Raw genomic sequence first — 18,753 nt, 5'->3', positions numbered from 1 at the left:
TGGCTAGTGGCTCCAGCTACCCTTGCGACCCCATTCCTTGGCTTCAGTCGAGCTACACATATCTTTAAGCAGCCATTTTTACCATGTCACGCACATGGGCCTCATTCCACTCGTCCCAAGCTGTCCTGTGGCAGTAGTAAGAAGAAGAAATATTTTATTTTCTTTACCTTGAGGCGCAACAACAACGACGAAGACAATCAACCCTTTGCGGGGCAAGTAAAGAAGAAAACTAGGGGATGAGGCATAATTTCCTCCAGTTTTTTTTCTTTCTTGTTTGGAAAATAATTGTTCTCTAGGTTTATTTAATCATCCACTTAAGTAGAGTTAAATAGATTTTATAGGTAGTTAGACCCCATATCCCATAAAACGTTCATTACAAGTTAGATCTCACAATCCTATGTAGTCAAGGACTCGTTTCTGGCAAGCCTATCGAGCAAGCCTATCGACTTGGATTTCTACACCTCATGCACCTCTTACACGCAGCACAACATGTGTGAGGCATTTGTGGAGCCAAAAATAATTTAGAAAATCTTGGATCTGACACTTGAACTTTTACCCACAAGTGACAACGAAACCCTCATTAAATTAGCGAGGCTCACATTTGTTCCATGCGTAGTTCAACCATTAAGAAGACTTAAGTTGCTGACCGCAACTTCTTCAAGCTCTCATGCTCATGGCAAGGAGAAAAGTTAAAGGAATTAAAGATAAGATTAATAACTAATTCATACCTTTAAACTTTCCTTATTGAAGACCAACTTAATCAAGTAAGGAATCACAACCGAATCTAATCAAGGATTTTACGAGATAATATTATTAATTAAATAATATCTTTAGGATAATTTTCTTCTCCGTCCTACGAATGACACAACTTGGCCAACTAAATATTGACACATGGCATGAAAAACCCTACACATGGGACCGACTCTAGCTCCTATAAGTACCCCGTCCTAAACCAATTTATGGTAAGATTTTGCTATGCAACTAAGCCTTAAACATTTTTTTTTCAAAGAAATTCACTTAGGCATTGTAAATTAGGGCATCTCTAACCGAGGGCTAGCCAAATGGCTCGTTTTAGCCATCTGGCCTTCCAAGATATTAATATTTTAATGAACAGTACAGGGCCATATTTGCCTCCGTCTCCAACTGAGAGCCAAAGGGCCATAAGGCTCGTTTTAGCCCTGTCACAAAAAATTGTCTCCAACCGAGGGCCAAAAGGCCATAGGGCCAAACATAATTTATTATTTAAAAACTACAACTTAAATTCAAATCCAACGGCCAGCTAGCCGTTGGTAACTGACATCATGCTGACGTCAGCTAGCCATTGGATTTGAATTTTTTTTGCTATAAATAGGGTGGATATTGAGCTATAATTCACACAACTTTGAATTCAATCTTTTTCAATTCAAGTTTGCAATGAATTCCAACTTTGGATCCTCTTCGGATTCCAATTGAGGTTCCTCATTCAATTCCAAATTGGAAGCAAAATGGGCGCAAATGAGACGAGAACATGAGGAGTCTGATGAAGAAGTACAAGTAAGGCACAACAAACAAAACAGAGCAGCAGCCATGGTGTGTCAACCAAATGAGGAACAACCTTAATAGGGTGGCTTTGTTGCTGGTCGCTCTTACAAACCACAAAAAGCGGATGCTAATCTGATGAACAACTACTTCAACCCCAACTCGGTGTACACAGAAGAGGATTTCAGACATCGCTTCCGGATGAGGCATCATGTCTTCGAGCGTTTATTGTTGCACTCTGAATGATGGCCTATGGCTCCCCAGTTGATTCAATGGATGAAACCCATGGTATGTCTAAGTCTACATGCCGTGATACTTTTGAATGATTTTGTGACACAATTGTTCAAGTTTACAAAGACGAGTAACTCCGCGAGCCAAATCTAGAAGATCTAAATCGGCTCATTCACAAAGTTGAAGACCGTAGGTTTCAGGGCATGATAGGTCATTAAACTGCATGCATTGGGATTGGAAGAACTGTCCCACCAAATGGCAATGAGGTTTTAGCGGAAGGTCGAGAAAGCCAACTTTTGTGTTAGAGGCGGTTGCCTCATATGACACATGGATCTAGCATGTTTTCTTTGAAGTCCTTGGATCCCAAAATGACATTACAATTCTTGGGAGTTCACCCCATCTTCAATAACTTGACGGAAGGTAAAGCACCTCAATTTGACTACTATATCAACAGCCGTCAATACAATATGGGGTATTACTTGGCAGATGACATCTACCCAAAGTGGGCAACACTTGTCCAAGCAATTCCAAACCCTAGGAATGACATAGAAAAGTCACCAAGAGGCATACCGGAAAGATGTTGAGAGAGCTTTCGGTATTCTACAAGCACGGTGGAAGATCATCAACAAATCGACAAGAGGATGGAGTCGAGAAAATTTGGACTCCATCATGATGTCTTGCATCATATTACACAATATGATAGTGAAGGATAAGCGAGATGGGTATATTGACGGAGAGTCTGATAACGACCAAGAATATCCAAATAGGTCAAGAAGGGCTTGTGCAAAAATATATGATGGGCTTAATTTGCCTTTCAATCCAAGAGCTGGTAGTATCTCTATAAATGAGTACATCAGGAGCTATAGAATGATACGTTCTCATGCCACAAACAAGTACCTACAACAAGATCTTATTGCACATCTTTAGGCCAAAAGAAGCATGGAGTAGGCGTTTAAGTTTTATGTTGTTAAATGTTTTTAAAAATGTTGTTTAAGTTTCATGTTGTTAAATGTTTTTTTTATGTTGTATAATTTGTATGTTGGTTAATGTTATTTAATGTTGTTTTATATTGTTTAATGTTGGTTCATGTTACTTAATTTAATTTAATGTTTTATAATGGCTTAGGAAGTTAAAGGAAAAAATATATAATTTAAAAAAAAATATGAAACAAATTTTGTGAAATAGAAGTTATAGGAAAAGAAAATATAATTTAAAAAAATATATGAAACAAATTTTGTGAAATAGAAGTTATAGAAAAAAAAAATAGAATTTAAAATAAAATGAAACAAATTTTGTGAAATAGAAGTTATAGGAAAAACTGAAATTTTTCATAAAATAAAAGTTATAGGAAAAAAATAAAATTAAAAAAATGAAAAATAGAAGTTATAGGAAAAATTTTCTAAATAAAAAAAATAATAAAACTATAAAAATAAAAAATAAAAAATCAAAGGCAACGGCAACGACTAGCTGACGTCAAATAGCCGTTGCATTTGAATTTTAACTTAAGCATTCCTATTGGTTATAACCGACAGAATTAATGTTTTTTCTGGCTAGCCTCAGGCATGCAGCCAGCCCTCCAACCCTTTGGCCCTTTCAGATTCTATGGGGCCCTCTCAGATTCCACGAGCCCTCTGACCTAGCCCTCGGTTGGAGACGATTTCAGGCTATTTTCGACCATCTGGTCCTCTGGACCCTTCAGTTGGAAATAACCTTAGCCAAACCCCTCCCCTCCACTCCATTGGTGCATGATTTTGATCTTTGATTAAATGTGTTTAATTGTTTTATAGATACAAATTCACCAAGATTGAAAATGAAAATTATACAGGAGCAAAAATATACGCGGATTACTTTTTGAAAAAAAAAATCACTTCATCATATTTTTGCTACCAAAAAAGAAAAAAAAAAAACAATAGTGTCCATGACCACAAACATCTTAATCTTAACATCTAGGATTCTTTCCCTTTTTTTTTTTTTTTTTTTTTGGTTCAAAATCTTGACATCTAGGATGAGGACTATGATTGATAACTGGCACACCCCAAAAAGTAGAACCTTTCAAAACGTTCAAGCCTTCAAGGTAAAGGTTTGCCGTTTTCTCTCAAACAAGGGAGATGTTGAAATTTGGACTGTATTAGTAAAAGAATTCAAAGATTTCGCACTAATTGGGACCAATATTTGATTCCTAGTATGTGATCAGAAACTTCCCCACAACCGTATCACTTACTAAATTTTTTTTTTTGACCCTTTTATTTTTATATTCATGTATTACAAATAATTTTCCTACTTTATTATCTTACAGAATGATATATTTTCATTAAGTAGCAAGAAAATAAATTGGTATTAAACTTGTTATTTACGATATTCGAATCAAAGGCATCTCACTTACAAGTAAAAATGAATACTACTAAAAAGTAAATTGAAAAAGGCAAAAGATATTAACTTTGACACATTTAAAAATAATGTATTTAACCATCATGACAATCTACCAGTAGTAAAATTTCTCGGACCTTACTATTTTCATAATATTTATTTATGTTATTTCAATAACAAAAACACTCTGCTAGATTAAATGAACACAAATAAAATGGATACGATAAAAAATATTAAGAGTGAAAAATAGTATTAAAAAGAGTCTTCCAATTTATTCCTTCTTAGGGGGGCTCATGAAAATGACAATGGAACGTTCAAAAGTCTTAACAACCGATTCATTCCATACGCTTTGAGTCGTAGACTATTCTATTTTAGTCACAGAGTGTGACTTCTTGTTGGATAACAATTTTAGGAGGGGCAATTTGCATGCAACTAAGACTGTAAATCGATTTAAAAACAACTTGCACTGGTAGCCAATATCTCAATGTGTTCAGCTCATGAAAGAATAAAGGAAGTAAATAAATAAAGAGAGTGGGACCACGTGTCGAAATCGTCGAGCAAGACGGGGAAGGTGGGCAAGGTGAGACTTGAAACATGGTGCGACGGTTGACTGAAAAAATAAAAACGGACGCGGGGGAGAAAATGGAAAATGCCGGTGGAAATTCCTTCGTGTGAGGCTGCTGCCGTTGCCTATAAATATTCGCATCCCTTCATTTTCCTTGTCTCACCGTCAAATTTCTTCATCTCCCTCTCGCTCGCTCCCAACAGGTTAGTCTGCAAATTAAATCAATTAATTTATCTAATTAGATATTAAACATCTTTGTTTATGCTTAATTTTTGCTTCCATTGTTGTTGATCTTGTAATTAAGTCCGCTGATCTCTCCATGCATGCAAGTTGCAAGCTCAAAGTGCATAGTGTAAAGTGTAAAGTGTGAAGTGAGTGGGGTTTTAAATGGTTTGGTAGATACTTTGAGACTTCTATTAAATCCTCAGTAGGTTATGTGTTTGTCTACTTGCGTAGGGACAAGGATTGTCTGCTCTCCACTTCCGTTGCTCTTTTCGTGCCCTCCTGTTTTGTATGGTCACGGTTAAGTCACGTTAACATTTTATATTATTTTTTTATAGTTATAATAAGACAAAAATGAATAGTAATATAAAATGTTGATGTAGCTTAACCGTGACCACACAAACAAGAGGGCACAGAAAGGACACCGAAAATGGAGAGTAGACAATCCTTGTCCCTTGTGTGGGGCAGTTTGAACGTGATTTTCCTAGTTCAAGCTTCAAAAATTTGTGTACGACAACTCTCGCGCCGAGTGAAATTAATATGAAATTGAAAGCAAAGTACGACAGGCGACGTTGTCCAAATGCCCACCAGAGCTTTTCTCACTTAGAAATCTGGCCAAAAAAACAAAAACCTCTTCAGTGGTAGAATGAGGCAGAGTTCATTATTTGTCTTTTCCTCCACTTTTCCAGTAGTCATGGAAGTTTTGCTAGTTTCAGAAGATCATTTCACTTTTTCATGCTCAAATAAAATGGTCCCTTTTTTTGGGGGGTGGCAAATAAAATTTCTTTGGACTGTGTAATTAGTTAGAGAAATACTTAAAAAAACTCTCTTAAAGTGTTAACTCTTCATGAATTTTTTGTCACTTTTCAATTTAACATCAATTTTTGTAACAACATATAAAGTTTTATGCCAAAAACATAAAAGGAAAGATAGTACATGAAGAATCCTATTTTTGAAAAAGTCTCCATAGCATTTCATTATAGTATCCTTTATAAGAATTCTTTTTCTCTAGTTAATGTTGTGATGTGATAAATTAGTGACAAAAAATTTTGAAAAGTCAGAAATTATAAAGTGAATTGGTTGAACCTGGAATTCTAGGTGAGGCAAAATTTAATTTTCAACGTATGACCAACTGTTAATGTTGTGTTGCTATATTATTGTTCGAATATTTTACGTTGTACTTGCCGCTTCCGCACGATAAATATTTTTTTCATTTTCTCACTCTTCAAATTGTGCAGATAAAAAAAAAAGCTGGTGAGAAAGAAAGAGAAGAGAGAGAGAATTTGTAAAAGCTAGCTTAGCCATGGCTAATGAGCAATTACAGGTTCTCAATGCACTTGATGTAGCAAAAACACAATGGTACCATTTCACTGCAATTATCATTGCTGGAATGGGATTCTTCACAGATGCATATGATCTCTTCTGCATTTCTATGGTGACCAAGTTGCTCGGCCGCATATACTACCACGTTGAAGGCGCAGAGAAGCCCGGGACATTGCCTCCGAATGTGTCAGCCGCCGTAAATGGTGTGGCGCTTTGTGGAACCTTAGCAGGCCAGCGCTTCTTTGGCTGGCTTGGTGACAAGATGGGAAGGAAGAGAGTTTATGGAATGACTCTTATGCTTATGGTCATATGTTCTATTGCTTCAGGTCTCTCATATGAGCATAACCCAAAAACCGTTATGTCAACGCTTTGTTTCTTCCGGTTCTGGCTAGGGTTTGGTATTGGCGGTGACCAGTGGCGGATCCAGGAAAAAATGTTTATGGGGTCATAGCGCGCGCAGCGCGAAATTTTTTTTTAGCCTCGTTTGGTACTTCGGACTGTATTGACTATTTCAGTCGGATAAAATAAATAGTCGTCGGATAGTACTAACTCCATTAGTCGGGCGTTTGGTGCAGTGTCGAATTAATCTGTGCATGGAACAATAATAAAGTATAGGGACTGACCCAAGATTCTGGCATAAATCACATCATAATTCGTTTATGTGGATTCATGCAAGTAAGTTTCACTTAAACTTCCTCTTTTATTGTCTTGTTACTGGCGTATCCAAATTTTTGCTTTCCCTGACAGCTTGATGTTTCAAATTAATTTCCGTATCTTCTTAATGTTCTCGTTCTCATATAGCACTCCTCCAACCCCTATCATTTCTTTATCAGAAAGACCAATTAAACTGGATAGAGTTATAAAAAGTAGCATGTATAAATATCATTCACTTGACAAAAACAGGCATGCAACCAAGCACACAACCAAGCTCATTTGACTGGGCTGCTTCTTCTTCCTCTTCCTGCCCAGTTTTCGTTCAGGGCTTTTGTCGAACAGTTGGCGTGCCTCCGACTCCGACGACCCCAGCTCCAAGAGGTCGCATATGGGAGCTTCAAGGTTGTTTCCATGGTTTCCAAGGGGTCGTGCGACCCCGACGACCCCACTGTGGATCCGCCACTGGCGGTGACTACCCTCTTTCTGCCACAATCATGTCTGAGTATGCTAACAAGAAGACTCGGGGAGCTTTCATTGCCGCGGTCTTTGCCATGCAGGGGTTTGGAATTTTAGCTGGTGGGATATTTGCTATTATCTGTTCGGCCGCGTTTAATGCCAATTTTGATGCTCCAACATATAAGGTCAATGCACTTGCCTCAACCGTTCCACAAGCGGACTATCTGTGGAGGATTATTGTGATAGTAGGAGCAATCCCAGCTGCAATGACTTACTACTGGCGCATGAAGATGCCTGAAACTGCCCGTTACACCGCCCTCGTTGCAAAGAATGCGAGACAGGCTGCATCCGACATGTCAAAGGTTCTGCAGGTAGAAATTGAAGCAGAACCCCAGAGGGCTGAGCCGACTGCTAATGCATTTGCTATGTTCTCCAAGGAGTTTATGCACCGTCATGGACTTCACTTGCTTGGAACAACAAGCACTTGGTTCTTACTTGACATTGCATTCTACAGCCAAAATCTGTTCCAAAAGGATATTTTCAGTGCGATCGGATGGATTCCTCCTGCAGAGACGATGAATGCTATTGAAGAAGTCTACAGAATCGCAAGGGCCCAAACTCTTATTGCATTGTGCAGTACTGTCCCTGGCTACTGGTTTACGGTAGCTTTCATTGACAGGATTGGAAGATTTGCAATTCAATTGATGGGATTCTTCTTCATGACAGTGTTCATGTTTGCACTGGCTATTCCCTACGATCACTGGACTCACAAGGACAACCGAATTGGGTTCGTAGTGATCTACGCATTGACCTTCTTTTTTGCGAACTTCGGTCCTAATGCAACCACATTTGTTGTGCCGGCTGAGATTTTCCCAGCTAGGTTCCGGTCTACGTGTCATGGAATCTCAGCTGCGTCCGGGAAGCTTGGCGCCATAGTTGGTGTATTCGGGTTCTTGTACTTGGCTCAGAACAAAGATAAGAACAAGACAGATGCAGGGTACCCTCCAGGCATCGGGGTTAAAAACTCGCTCCTTGTGTTGGGTGTGGTCAACTTCTTGGGGATATTGTTCACTTTCTTGGTGCCTGAATCGAATGGGAGGTCGTTGGAGGAGATGTCGGGTGAGAACGAAGAAGAAAGCGAAACCGGGACAGTGGAGTTGGAGCAATCAAACTATAACAACAGGACAGTTCCAGTTGTGTAGGTTGGATCTATAAGCAGTGCAGAAAATAATGTTGTAATGTAAGCCTGTAGTTCATTTTGGGGAGGGGTATTTCATCCTTTGTGGTATTCCATGAGTCTATGTCCTGGCTTTTACAAAGGATGCCAGATAAAGTGTGCATTTTCCATGTATAACATGTGTGTACGTAAAGCGTCAGCGTTTATCTTTGAACCTGAGGTCTTGTGTTTCAAACTGTCATCTACGGTGTCGCGTGTATGATCAAAACTAGGGTACCCATGTTTCTCTCCGCAGCTGTGACTAAATGGTATTGAGTATATAAAGTAGAAGTGAATCATCAACTGTTTTCTGTTTCTCAATGTGAAAGTCGAATTTGTTTTGGGGGGTTAGGTAGATTTGCGTATTTTCTCTTAAGGCAGAGTGGCTAGTCCACTCACTGTTCAGAGTATGTCCCGTATCAGATCGTAGTCGTAGTCACGTAATAATAGAGATAAACGTATAATATGCACAATCATTCACACTCAAGAACTCCTGCCACTCAGGTTTCATTGATATTATTTTTCTTTATTTTTTCTAAGGAAATCTCGACAATACGATTACGAGGAGAAAATTTAATATTATATTCCTTATATTTAATAGAAATCTTATATTTGTAACACTTAAAAGGAGTCAAATAGAACATGTGTCATGTACATTTTTTCTTCTCAACGTGATTGAGGATTCAAAAACTTGGAACTTTTTTACTTTCCAAATTAATATAGAGGGTGTTCGTACATTCGTACACTCGGCACACTGTTCCATTAATCCATTTATTTCTACCATCATTCTATAATTTCTTTGCTTTTGGTCTCCAAATCATTGAGAAATTATTGATTACTTTTACCTGAAAATCTCCCCCCAAATCAGAAATGAATCTTGTAATGAAATCTTTTACGATCCTCCAGCTAGCTAGCATAGCAGTTAGGACATATATTCCATCCCCTCAGATTATATGGAATTTAATTCCTTCACCAAAGTATATATTACGTACCATTTATGTCAAAAATTTCAACCTCAAATTTGAAAACTAAATATAGAAATTGGACAACTGTGGAAATACGCGTTCTGGTAACGTATATGGAACTGTTTTCGGTTTTGGCTACTACTGGTTTCTACTAGAAATTCTCGGACATTCGGAATATACCGCTGAAAGATGTCTTGAGTTTGTTGAACAGAAGGGTCTGCAGAGAAACAACAGCTAGCTAAAATGGAGGGGAAGAATATGCCATTGTAATATTCCGGTTGCTCGGCGACGCGCCCTTCCCTTATAAATTCTCATTCCCTGCTTCCCCTAGAGCATAACCTATTACCTACCCCTCTCTCTAGATCTCTCGGAGTCGGAGTTGGAGTCGGAGTTTCTCTCTCTCTCTCTCTCTCTCTCTCTAGGTTGAGAGAGAAGATCCAGGTTAGGAAAAAAACTCTATGCATGCATGTTCTTGTTTCTTCTTGATGAAGCTGCATGTTTTTCATATTTTATTTACCATTGTTGAATTTTTATAAATTAATTCTAGGAATTATTTTGGTCTCATCCTATGTTTTACAATGCAATCTTTCAATTATATATGAAGAATTATTTGTCTGGCTATGGAACTGATGCATGTTCTTTATTAATCAACAGAGTGTTGATATGTCATTGATAATATGTCAATATCATTGTCTGTAACAAAACGTACAAACATGTTGACGGATTTTCAGCAGTATCAATGCACATCCGTTGTTTACTAAAGAATGAACGTCTTGCACGTATAGTTTCCGGGAACAATTAGTTATATCCTCTTTATGTGAATTTTTCCGACTTATTTTAAGTTTCTTCAAGAAATGTGAAACTCTTGTGTTTTAATCTTCTGTGTTTATATCAATCAAATTCACATTTAAATCATTCTTTATTCATACAGTGTTATGGAAATGTAATCTTACCGTTTGTGTTCTTGCATATTGATGAACCAGAGAAATAGAGTTTGCAAGAGAGAGATCAAACCAAGCAAGGCTAAATCCATGGCCAAGGAACAACTGCATGTGCTCAGTGCACTTGACACTGCAAAAACACAATGGTACCATTTCACCACAATCGTAATCGCCGGAATGGGATTCTTCACCGACGCATACGATCTCTTCTGCATATCCCTCGTCACCAAATTGCTTGGCCGCATATATTACCACGTTGAAGGATCACCAAAACCAGGCACATTGCCTCCAAATGTGTCAGCAGCTGTCAATGGCGTGGCGCTTGTTGGCACATTGGCAGGGCAAGTGGTCTTCGGCTGGCTTGGTGACAAAATGGGGAGAAAAAAAGTGTATGGCATGACACTTATGCTCATGATCATATGCTCCATTGGTTCCGCGCTCTCCTTTGGGCACACCGCGAAGTCTGTAATGACCACGCTTTGTTTCTTTCGGTTCTGGCTAGGGTTCGGCATTGGTGGTGACTACCCTCTTTCCGCCACCATAATGTCTGAATACGCAAATAAAAAGACTCGTGGTGCCTTTGTTGCCGCGGTGTTTGCCATGCAGGGGTTTGGAATTCTAGCAGGAGGGTTGTTTGCAATGCTCATCTCTGCGATTTTTGAGGCCAAATTCAAGGCTCCATCTTATGAAGTTGATCCAGTTGGTTCAACTGTCCCACAAGCAGACTACCTTTGGAGAATCATTCTAATGGTTGGAGCACTTCCGGCAGCTCTAACCTACTACTCGCGCTCAAAGATGCCAGAAACTGCCCGTTACACAGCGCTTGTTGCGAAAGATGTCAACCAGGCTAATGCTGATATGGGAAAAGTATTGCAGGTTGACATAGAACCTGAACCCGTCAGGTTGCCTAAGGAAACTGTGAAATCTTTCGGTTTATTCTCTAAGGAGTTTATGCACCGCCATGGACTCCACTTGCTTGGAACCACAAGCACATGGTTCTTGCTTGACATTGCATTTTATAGCCAAAATCTGTTTCAGAAAGACATTTTCAGCGCCATTGGATGGATTCCTAATGCTAAAACTTTGAATGCCGTTTCAGAGGTTTATAGAATTGCAAGGGCACAAACGCTTATCGCCCTATGCAGTACTGTACCCGGATACTGGTTCACTGTAGCCTTCATTGATAAAATCGGAAGATTCACAATCCAAATGATGGGATTCTTCTTCATGACAGTGTTCATGTTTGTATTGGCATTTCTCTACGATTATTGGACACATCACTTGATAGGGTTTGTGGTATTCTACTCACTGACTTTCTTCTTTGCAAATTTCGGACCTAATGCTACTACATTTGTGGTGCCAGCTGAAATTTTCCCGGCTAGACTGCGGTCAACTTGCCATGGCATATCTGCAGCAGCCGGAAAGTTAGGGGCAATGGTGGGTGCATTCGGATTCTTGTTCTTGGCGCAACCGCAGGACAAGGCTAAGGCAGAAGCAGGGTTTCCTGCTGGTATAGGGGTCAAGAACTCACTTATTATGTTGGGTGTGATCAACTTTTTGGGTTTATTATTTACGTTCTTTGTACCTGAATCGAAAGGAAAATCTTTGGAGGAACTGTCTGGCGAAAGCAACGAACACAACTAAGGAAGTAAGAGATCGAAAGCAGCCCTAGATCACATAGACTAGAAGGGAGTTTCTATTGTTCATCTACAAATGGAGCAATTTTTTAGGATAAGTTTTCATTTTTCTCTGTTTCGGTCTCTATATCATTATGTATTACATTAAAGTAGAAACCGCATACTCTTTTCTGTATTTTTGTAGTTGTTTTTGTATTAAAGTTCATGGTTGATCTTCGCTTATCTTTCCGACTACATTGACTATTAAGCATATATTTCGGGTTATGAATTTGTTCAAGACCAATAAATCAATGACTGGTTGTGCATTTCTTGCTCCGCAAACATAAATCCATACGAAACCAAATGTATAGAGCAACAATTCTCGGGGTTTACATCACCTAAAGGTAATTAAAGTTTGAAGCAAGAAGATAACATCAAACCATACTTTTCGTACCAGCTAACTCACCTGCCAGTTTATTCGAGGAACAGTAATGCAGTTTTGTGCTGGTAACGGGTTCTATACATGGTGAAGCCAGCAGAACAAACTTGCAGAACCCTAGAGACTTTGATTGACTGAGGAACATGTGTTTTAGTACTGCAGAGACGGTTCAATGGGCGCGGTCTTTGAGCACCTCAAGATCCATCTCTGTTGGGTCAGTAGCCTGAATCTCGTAGTGGATACCGTCCAGCTCCCTCCTAAACCTGTTTTTAGATGTGGCATAGAGCATCTTCGCACGGATTCGAGAGGTTGAAGGGGACCTGAGCATTAGTATATAAATAATCATGAATTAGCACAAGATAGAACAAGTATTTGGATTTCCAAGCTCACGCAAGTTTTGGTTTTTTAGGCCTAAAATTTGAACCAATAGTATTCTGCACCACTGATTTTGTATGAAAGGATCATCACTGGATACAAAATCAAGGGTGCAAATGCAAATTTATGTATGATTTATATAAAAAAATCATGGATTTGCAAATAACTGCAGGTATTTGAAAATTGCAGCTTTGGAATTGGATCAGAATTTGTGATATTGTTCCTCCATTGTACTAGACTAGTCTAATCTATGGGGAGCGGGATTTCGAACTTGGGTGCCAGGAAGAAACACAATGATCTGGCCAACTAACATAATCTGCGTCTGGATTTGAGAATGATCGTTTAACGGGACTAATAGTGACTCGATAGTCTATACATAAATCATATGGTGAAGAGATTAAGGGCAAAAACTAACCATGCGATGAAGAAGATCTTGCTCTTTTGACAGTTCTCAGAAGTTACGAAATCAAAGTCATATACGGCATATCGACAATCATTATCCGGCAAAGCTGCCACAAAATCATCATAGCTCTCCGCCGGACCGCCAATTTTTTCAACTACAACCTCCCTCTTCTTCTCATCAACCTTGAATATCACATAGCGGTGAACTTTCTTCCTCTGGAGCTCCATGAAAGTGTTCTTGCTCTCATCGGAAACCCCCATGGCACATGAAGCATTTGGCTGGAAAACACAAAAAAAAAAAAAAAAAAAAAAAACCAATTCTGTTATATAATTTAACCCAATACTAAGGAAAGCTTAGTAACTATTTTGCCTAGACATCTATCCTCTGTTTGGTCGCTGAGAAGTTGAGGACTATGAAGGATCACACAGCGATATTCCAAACTACTCTGATTTATAAGGAGGGATACCGAATATGGTGCAGGAATACTGCGCTGATTAACTAGCTTAACTCATGTCTGCAGAAAGTTCCTTGAGAACCAACTAGATAGATATTATATACAATGAATCGGGTTCATCCGAAGCAACATCAAACTGAATTATCTTTACAGAAACATGGGATTTGACACAAAATCTTGAGCTCTTGAATAAAATTAAGACACTAAACAAAAACCGACAATTAAACCAAACCAACCAAGCTTCAAAAACCAACATAGAGAGAGAGAGAGAGAGAGTACCCGACCGAGCCCTTTGAAAGACATTGCAGCCATGAAAATCTCAAGTCCAAAGAGAAAGTTTGATCAAGAACAAGAACGAACAGATTATTCAGAGAAGGCTAGCAGCTAAAGAGATATTTGAACCAATGAGGCATGCAGAAGAAAAGATAAGCAAATAGGAAATCTGAAACGAACCGAACTGTACCAGTCAAAACATCGAAAAAGAAAATCAACTTAATAAACTACATAATATTCTCTTCCTTTTTTCTGCGGTCTAGAAAAAGAATAAGGAAATGGGAAGAAAAATAGAAAGGTAGAAAGATACGTACCCTTTTGCTGTGAGGTTCTCTGGTGCTGAAAGATACGCACACATGGCGATGGTGCTGCGTGAGACTAACGCTTTGCTTGCAAGCAAATTGCCGACGTTGAATTTGGGGACCAGGGATTCAGGGAGGGACTGCCCTCCACCACCGTCCACGCTGCATACACATCGTTATCCACTCGCCACGTACAGGAGACAGACTCTACCTTTTGTTACTGCCAAGACAAATCTATTATTATGCAACTTACGGTCCATATTTTCGTTTGAATTATGAAAAATGTAAGTTAGTTCAGTTGGTTATAGTATGTTTTTTTTTATTGATGAGAAACAAAAACTTACATTTACACTGGAAATTAATTTCACATTGACTGTTTGCAATCAGCTTCAACTAGCACTATTGTGGCGTTTACGTTGCATTCTTCTCCTCATATTCGAATTTTGATCTCTCCTTTCTCATAACTACATATTAGAGTAATTTAGATAACTACCTTATCCAAAAAACATAAATTAGAGTAATTTAAATAATCATTTGATCCAAAAAAATAGACTGCAACAGACAGTATGTATGAAAATCTATGTTGCTTGAAGGGCGTGATTTTTTGGCACAGAAATAAACTTCGGATTGCATTTTCTAGGAAAACTTATGAGTTCTTACTTACGATTTCGTTTCGTGAAGTTCTACAATAATGATTATAAAACCTATTTTTATGGCATTCTTGCCGTACCACCATACCATAAGCTTCTTATAATTCATGGGGGATCATCAAGAGATGTCATGACTGACATAACTTTGTTATTTTTATTTTTATTTTTTATTTTTATGTTTTTAGCCGGCTAGTATTTCTATTCATGTCCACATAGGATCCATCTCTTTGATGCTAAAAAATGGTTAAAGAAAAAAAAAATTAACTCTATTTTGACTATGTTCTTATTGCACTGTATTTCTATATTAAAGTTGTTATTGATGCTCTAAATTTTTTATTTAAGAAAAAAAATATTTTTATAAAAAATATATAATTAAATGTTTGAAGTATAATAATTGTCCTTTTATATGCAATAGCACCTTTCAAAAAAGGAAAAACGCATAAAATTTGTGTACATGTGTGGTTCCCAATCCCAAATAGTATTTTTACTTAAGTGTGAAAATGTCACGAGCTCTCCACCAACAAAGAGCCGGAGCATCCGCAACCCAAACCCGAAACATCGACTCCTTTCCTGGATCGAAAATTTTGTGCCCTAAAAATTTGGGGTTTTTTGGGTTTTGCGAAATTTGGTTCCTGGGCAGCTGCGAAACGATTCCCTGATGAAAATGGATTCAGAAGGTACGCGTCGGGATTTTCTTCTTCCAAAAAATAATTGAAAAAATTTGATCTTTAATTTATTATCAATGAAAATTTGATTTCTTTTTATTTTGTGTTAATTTTTTAGCTGCGCAAAAAGCGCCGAGCAATAATCCGTCGGTAATGCTCGCTTCTCTTCTGAGCAGGAGAGCCAAGCTTCAAGATGAACTCCGAGGGATTGAAAAACAGGTTCAAATTTTTATTTATTTATTTATTTCTTAAATAATTTAATTTAATTTTTATTATTCTTTTATTCAGGGTTGGTTAATGAGTTTTTTGGCTTTTGGGTTAATTAGTTAGAGGTCATTTTTGGGGATATAGCTTTCTCTCTCTTTTTTTTTTTTTTTTTTTTTGGGTGGGGGGGTACACAAATGATTTTAATTGGTCTTGTATAGAAAATCAGAAATGTGTGTCATTATGGTTTAAGAACTAAGCTTTTTCTTTATTGTGTTATAAATCGTTATGAAGAAAAACTTACATAAAACGGGTGTGTAACCCCTTTTTGTATTTATCTTCCTTGTCATGTGACATGTAACTGTAGGTTAGCCTGTGGCAGGTAAGCGTTTCTCGTCTTAATGATCCTTCTATGGAAATTTGTCTGTAGTTTCGTTCTTTCTCTTTTTGGTTCGGTCCACAGTTTAGAACCAAAATGCAGCAGAAGCTATGGATGCAAATGTATGCAAATTAGTGTAGTAAAAATTAATTGGTTTGTATGGTATGTTTAAAGAATAAAGCCCTTTTCTGTCTCGTGTCTTAATGGAGAAAAACTTACATGAAATGAGTGTATAAGCATGTGATGAGAGAGATAGAGAGAGAGTGTATACGCCCGTGATAGGTAAGTTTTTCTTGGTTATGTTGCCACGGGAGTTTTGATTGTAATTGTTTTCTTTCTCCTTTTGGTTTGGTCCACAGTTTAGAATCGAAATGCAGCACAAGCTACGGATGGAAAAGTTCTTTTATGTCTTGTTGTAGTTGCAGCTGAGCTGCGTATTTGATGCGTCTCTTTACTGGAACTAATGTTTTCTTACAATGCAGGTCTATGATTTGGAGACTAGTTATCTGCAGGATCCAACTCAATGTGGAAATGTATTAAAAGGTTTTGAAGGGTTTCTATCATCATCCAAGAACACTAACCTGTAAGAACTAGCTAATATATCATTTCCTTTGGCTTCACTTTTTTTCTTTTTACTCTTATGTAGGGTTATCGTTCTTAGTTAACTCTTGCCTATGGAGCTTCTGTGTTTGCGTGATAGTCTAAAACAATCTACTTTATTTCCCATGAAGAACTGGTTCTTTTGTACTGTGGCTACTTATTCATGATTGAATACTCCGATTACTCAATTTCTCTCTGGTTCTCTTCCTTTCTGATGTAACCTGTTGAGTTATTCCTCCAAGCAATCTTTTTCTTGCTAGCAGGGTTCTTTCACTGACCACTTTTGGCAACTAAAACCGTTAGTATTAGCTCATCTAGTGATCCCCATTATCTATAGACAAAAACTCACAAAATGACGTTTGGTTTCGCATATTGAGTTTATATCCATGGAATGATTATCTCTGCATATGATATTAGGCGCTTTTGGATAGATTATATTCTTGAATTATAACTCGGGCAAGCCTACTTTATGTCAGAGACATGATTTAGCTGGGAGATGTTTGGCCGTTACTCATTGCTCTGATGGCATCTGAATTGAATGTTCATACAGCACATTTCCCCTAAATAATCTATATATCCAGTTAGATTTTTCATTACATAAGATTCCACATGGCACATGCAAGTTATATTAAATCAAGCATGCAGCACTGATGTTTTCTGCGTTATGTGCACAAAGTTTTCATGTTTGGATTTCGGATACGTATTAATGGAATGGAATTCTTCAAACCTTTTGACTGCAGCTTGAAGCGGTCTAGGAAATTTCAGCCTGAAGATAGGATGTTTTCATTATCTTCTGTCACATCACCAGCAGTAAGTATTCTAAACATTTAAATTCCTCTTCATCTTTTGTTGTTGTAATTTAATGTCATCTGCGCATTATCAGTACATTCATGCAAGTGAATGTGGACCTAAAATTTCAAACCACAATTGACTGTGTGTATGGATTGACGTTGATAAATAATTGTTTGAAACATGTAAACCGATGTTCATAGTTTCTCTTCTATCTTCTCAGGCTGAGGAACTTGCGGCTGCACGGGATGGTAAAGCTTATATTGGCAAATACGCAACAACAGTCTCCGCAATTTTTATTCATTGTTTTGCCCCTTTGTGTTTATTGCAGATGGGAGATCAGACTTTGGTCCAGGTCGGTCCAAAGGCGGTATATATGGGAATGGGCAGTAAGTACACTATTTCTCTACGTGTTAAGTGGCATGTTAAAAGTTCTACTCAAGCTTTACCAAAGCTGGAAAACAGATTTTATCAATTGTCACCATTTATCTTTGAGGCTCTATCTCCTGCATCACTGTCTGAAATATATAACTTATGTCACAGAGGAAAGCCAAAGAAGGGAAGACCTGCACCGAGGGACGCGAAGAGAATCAGACCTTCAAGCGAACAAGATTACGACTATGAAGATGATGCTGAGATGTCATAGTGAATGGGGAACTTATGGTTTACCTTTCCATATGAGCTCTACGCGAGCAAGAGCTGGGTCCAAGCGCTTTCGTTTGAGAAATCTTGTGATTGTCGAAAGCCATGCCTCTCAGGCAAGCAAAACCCCCCTTTTCACTTGTGTAATTAATCTTATCTCAGGCCGTAAGTATTACACCCGAGTCCTGATAGTATTTAAGATTTTGGTTATTTCTGCAGAGATCTTGTTACTTGAACAAATGTGAAACTTCAAATAGGAAGCAAATTTCATGAGAAATATTGTTTTCAATCTTGCAACATTGTTTTGATTTGTTTTCCATCTTACAAGGTTGCATCGTGCCATCAAGTTTTTACTTGAGAAATTGGGTTGCTGTCAAATTTATTGTAAAAAATATTGGACACGAGAAAGCGATAACAATTGGCTTGCAACTCAAATGGTTAAGATACGAGAGGATTGTGATTCATTAAGCAAAGATTCGGCTAAGTGCATTTGTAAATGCTCGT

At 38.0% G+C, this 18,753-nt stretch overlaps 4 protein-coding genes across 6 annotated transcripts; 3 read left to right on the top strand and 1 right to left on the bottom strand.

Annotated features, from left to right (window-relative positions):
- The first annotated feature begins 4,790 nt into the window (after positions 1-4,790).
- LOC103419864 (inorganic phosphate transporter 1-4) lies at positions 4,791-8,855 on the top strand. 2 transcript variants are annotated; one of them, XM_029102609.2, is made up of 3 exons: positions 4,791-4,884; positions 6,142-6,628; positions 7,344-8,855. In XM_029102609.2, exons 2-3 carry the CDS (start codon positions 6,207-6,209, stop codon positions 8,536-8,538), a joined length of 1,617 nt encoding a protein of 538 aa, XP_028958442.1. In that variant the 5' UTR covers positions 4,791-4,884; positions 6,142-6,206; the 3' UTR covers positions 8,539-8,855. The 2 variants fall into 2 exon arrangements, with proteins under 2 accessions (XP_028958442.1, XP_028958441.1); XM_029102608.2 differs by lacking the exons at positions 4,791-4,884; positions 6,142-6,628 and adding an exon at positions 6,868-6,901 and having other exon boundaries at positions 7,130-8,855.
- An 840-nt stretch (positions 8,856-9,695) lies between these two features.
- On the top strand, positions 9,696-12,317 carry LOC103419823 (inorganic phosphate transporter 1-4-like). The gene is made up of 2 exons (XM_029102607.2): positions 9,696-9,958; positions 10,501-12,317. The coding sequence occupies exon 2, from the start codon at positions 10,549-10,551 to the stop codon at positions 12,100-12,102; it is 1,554 nt and encodes a 517-aa protein (XP_028958440.1). The 5' UTR covers positions 9,696-9,958; positions 10,501-10,548; the 3' UTR covers positions 12,103-12,317.
- A 61-nt stretch (positions 12,318-12,378) lies between these two features.
- LOC103419821 (actin-depolymerizing factor) lies at positions 12,379-14,553 on the bottom strand. 2 transcript variants are annotated; one of them, XM_008357914.4, is made up of 4 exons: positions 14,333-14,553; positions 14,025-14,187; positions 13,304-13,569; positions 12,379-12,833 (listed from the first exon to the last, which is right to left on the bottom strand). In XM_008357914.4, the coding sequence occupies exons 2-4, from the start codon at positions 14,055-14,057 to the stop codon at positions 12,683-12,685; spliced, it is 450 nt and encodes a 149-aa protein (XP_008356136.2). In that variant the 5' UTR covers positions 14,058-14,187; positions 14,333-14,553; the 3' UTR covers positions 12,379-12,682. The 2 variants fall into 2 exon arrangements, with proteins under 2 accessions (XP_008356136.2, XP_008356135.2); XM_008357913.4 differs by having other exon boundaries at positions 14,025-14,037; positions 14,333-14,498.
- Positions 14,554-15,271: 718 nt separating this feature from the next.
- Positions 15,272-18,546, top strand: LOC103419820 (uncharacterized). Its single transcript, XM_008357911.4, has 7 exons — positions 15,272-15,647; positions 15,754-15,854; positions 16,701-16,801; positions 17,559-17,628; positions 17,831-17,858; positions 17,939-17,996; positions 18,151-18,546. The coding sequence occupies exons 1-7, from the start codon at positions 15,629-15,631 to the stop codon at positions 18,251-18,253; spliced, it is 480 nt and encodes a 159-aa protein (XP_008356133.1). The 5' UTR covers positions 15,272-15,628; the 3' UTR covers positions 18,254-18,546.
- Positions 18,547-18,753: the final 207 nt, after the last annotated feature.

Source organism: Malus domestica, chromosome 05 (assembly GCF_042453785.1).
Source record: "Malus domestica chromosome 05, GDT2T_hap1".
Classification (NCBI taxonomy): domain Eukaryota; kingdom Viridiplantae; phylum Streptophyta; class Magnoliopsida; order Rosales; family Rosaceae; genus Malus; species Malus domestica.
Note: the sequence above shows the minus strand (reverse complement) of the source record. Positions and strands in the feature narration are given on the sequence as shown.

Coding starts and splice junctions, on each gene's coding strand:
- LOC103419823 (XM_029102607.2), top strand. CDS start 10,549: ATGGCCAAGGAACAACTGCATGTGCTCAGTGCACTTGACACTGCAAAA.
- LOC103419821 (XM_008357913.4), bottom strand. CDS start 14,376: ATGTGTGCGTATCTTTCAGCACCAGAGAACCTCACAGCAAAAGG. Junction 12,834..13,303: donor AAGATCTTCTTCATCGCATG/GTTAGTTTTTGC, acceptor ACTAATGCTCAG/GTCCCCTTCAACCTCTCGAA.
- LOC103419864 (XM_029102609.2), top strand. CDS start 6,207: ATGGCTAATGAGCAATTACAGGTTCTCAATGCACTTGATGTAGCAAAA. Junction 6,629..7,343: donor TTCTGGCTAGGGTTTGGTAT/TGGCGGTGACCA, acceptor TGGATCCGCCAC/TGGCGGTGACTACCCTCTTT.
- LOC103419820 (XM_008357911.4), top strand. Junction 16,802..17,558: donor TCATCCAAGAACACTAACCT/GTAAGAACTAGC, acceptor TTTTGACTGCAG/CTTGAAGCGGTCTAGGAAAT. Junction 17,859..17,938: donor ACTTGCGGCTGCACGGGATG/GTAAAGCTTATA, acceptor TGTTTATTGCAG/ATGGGAGATCAGACTTTGGT.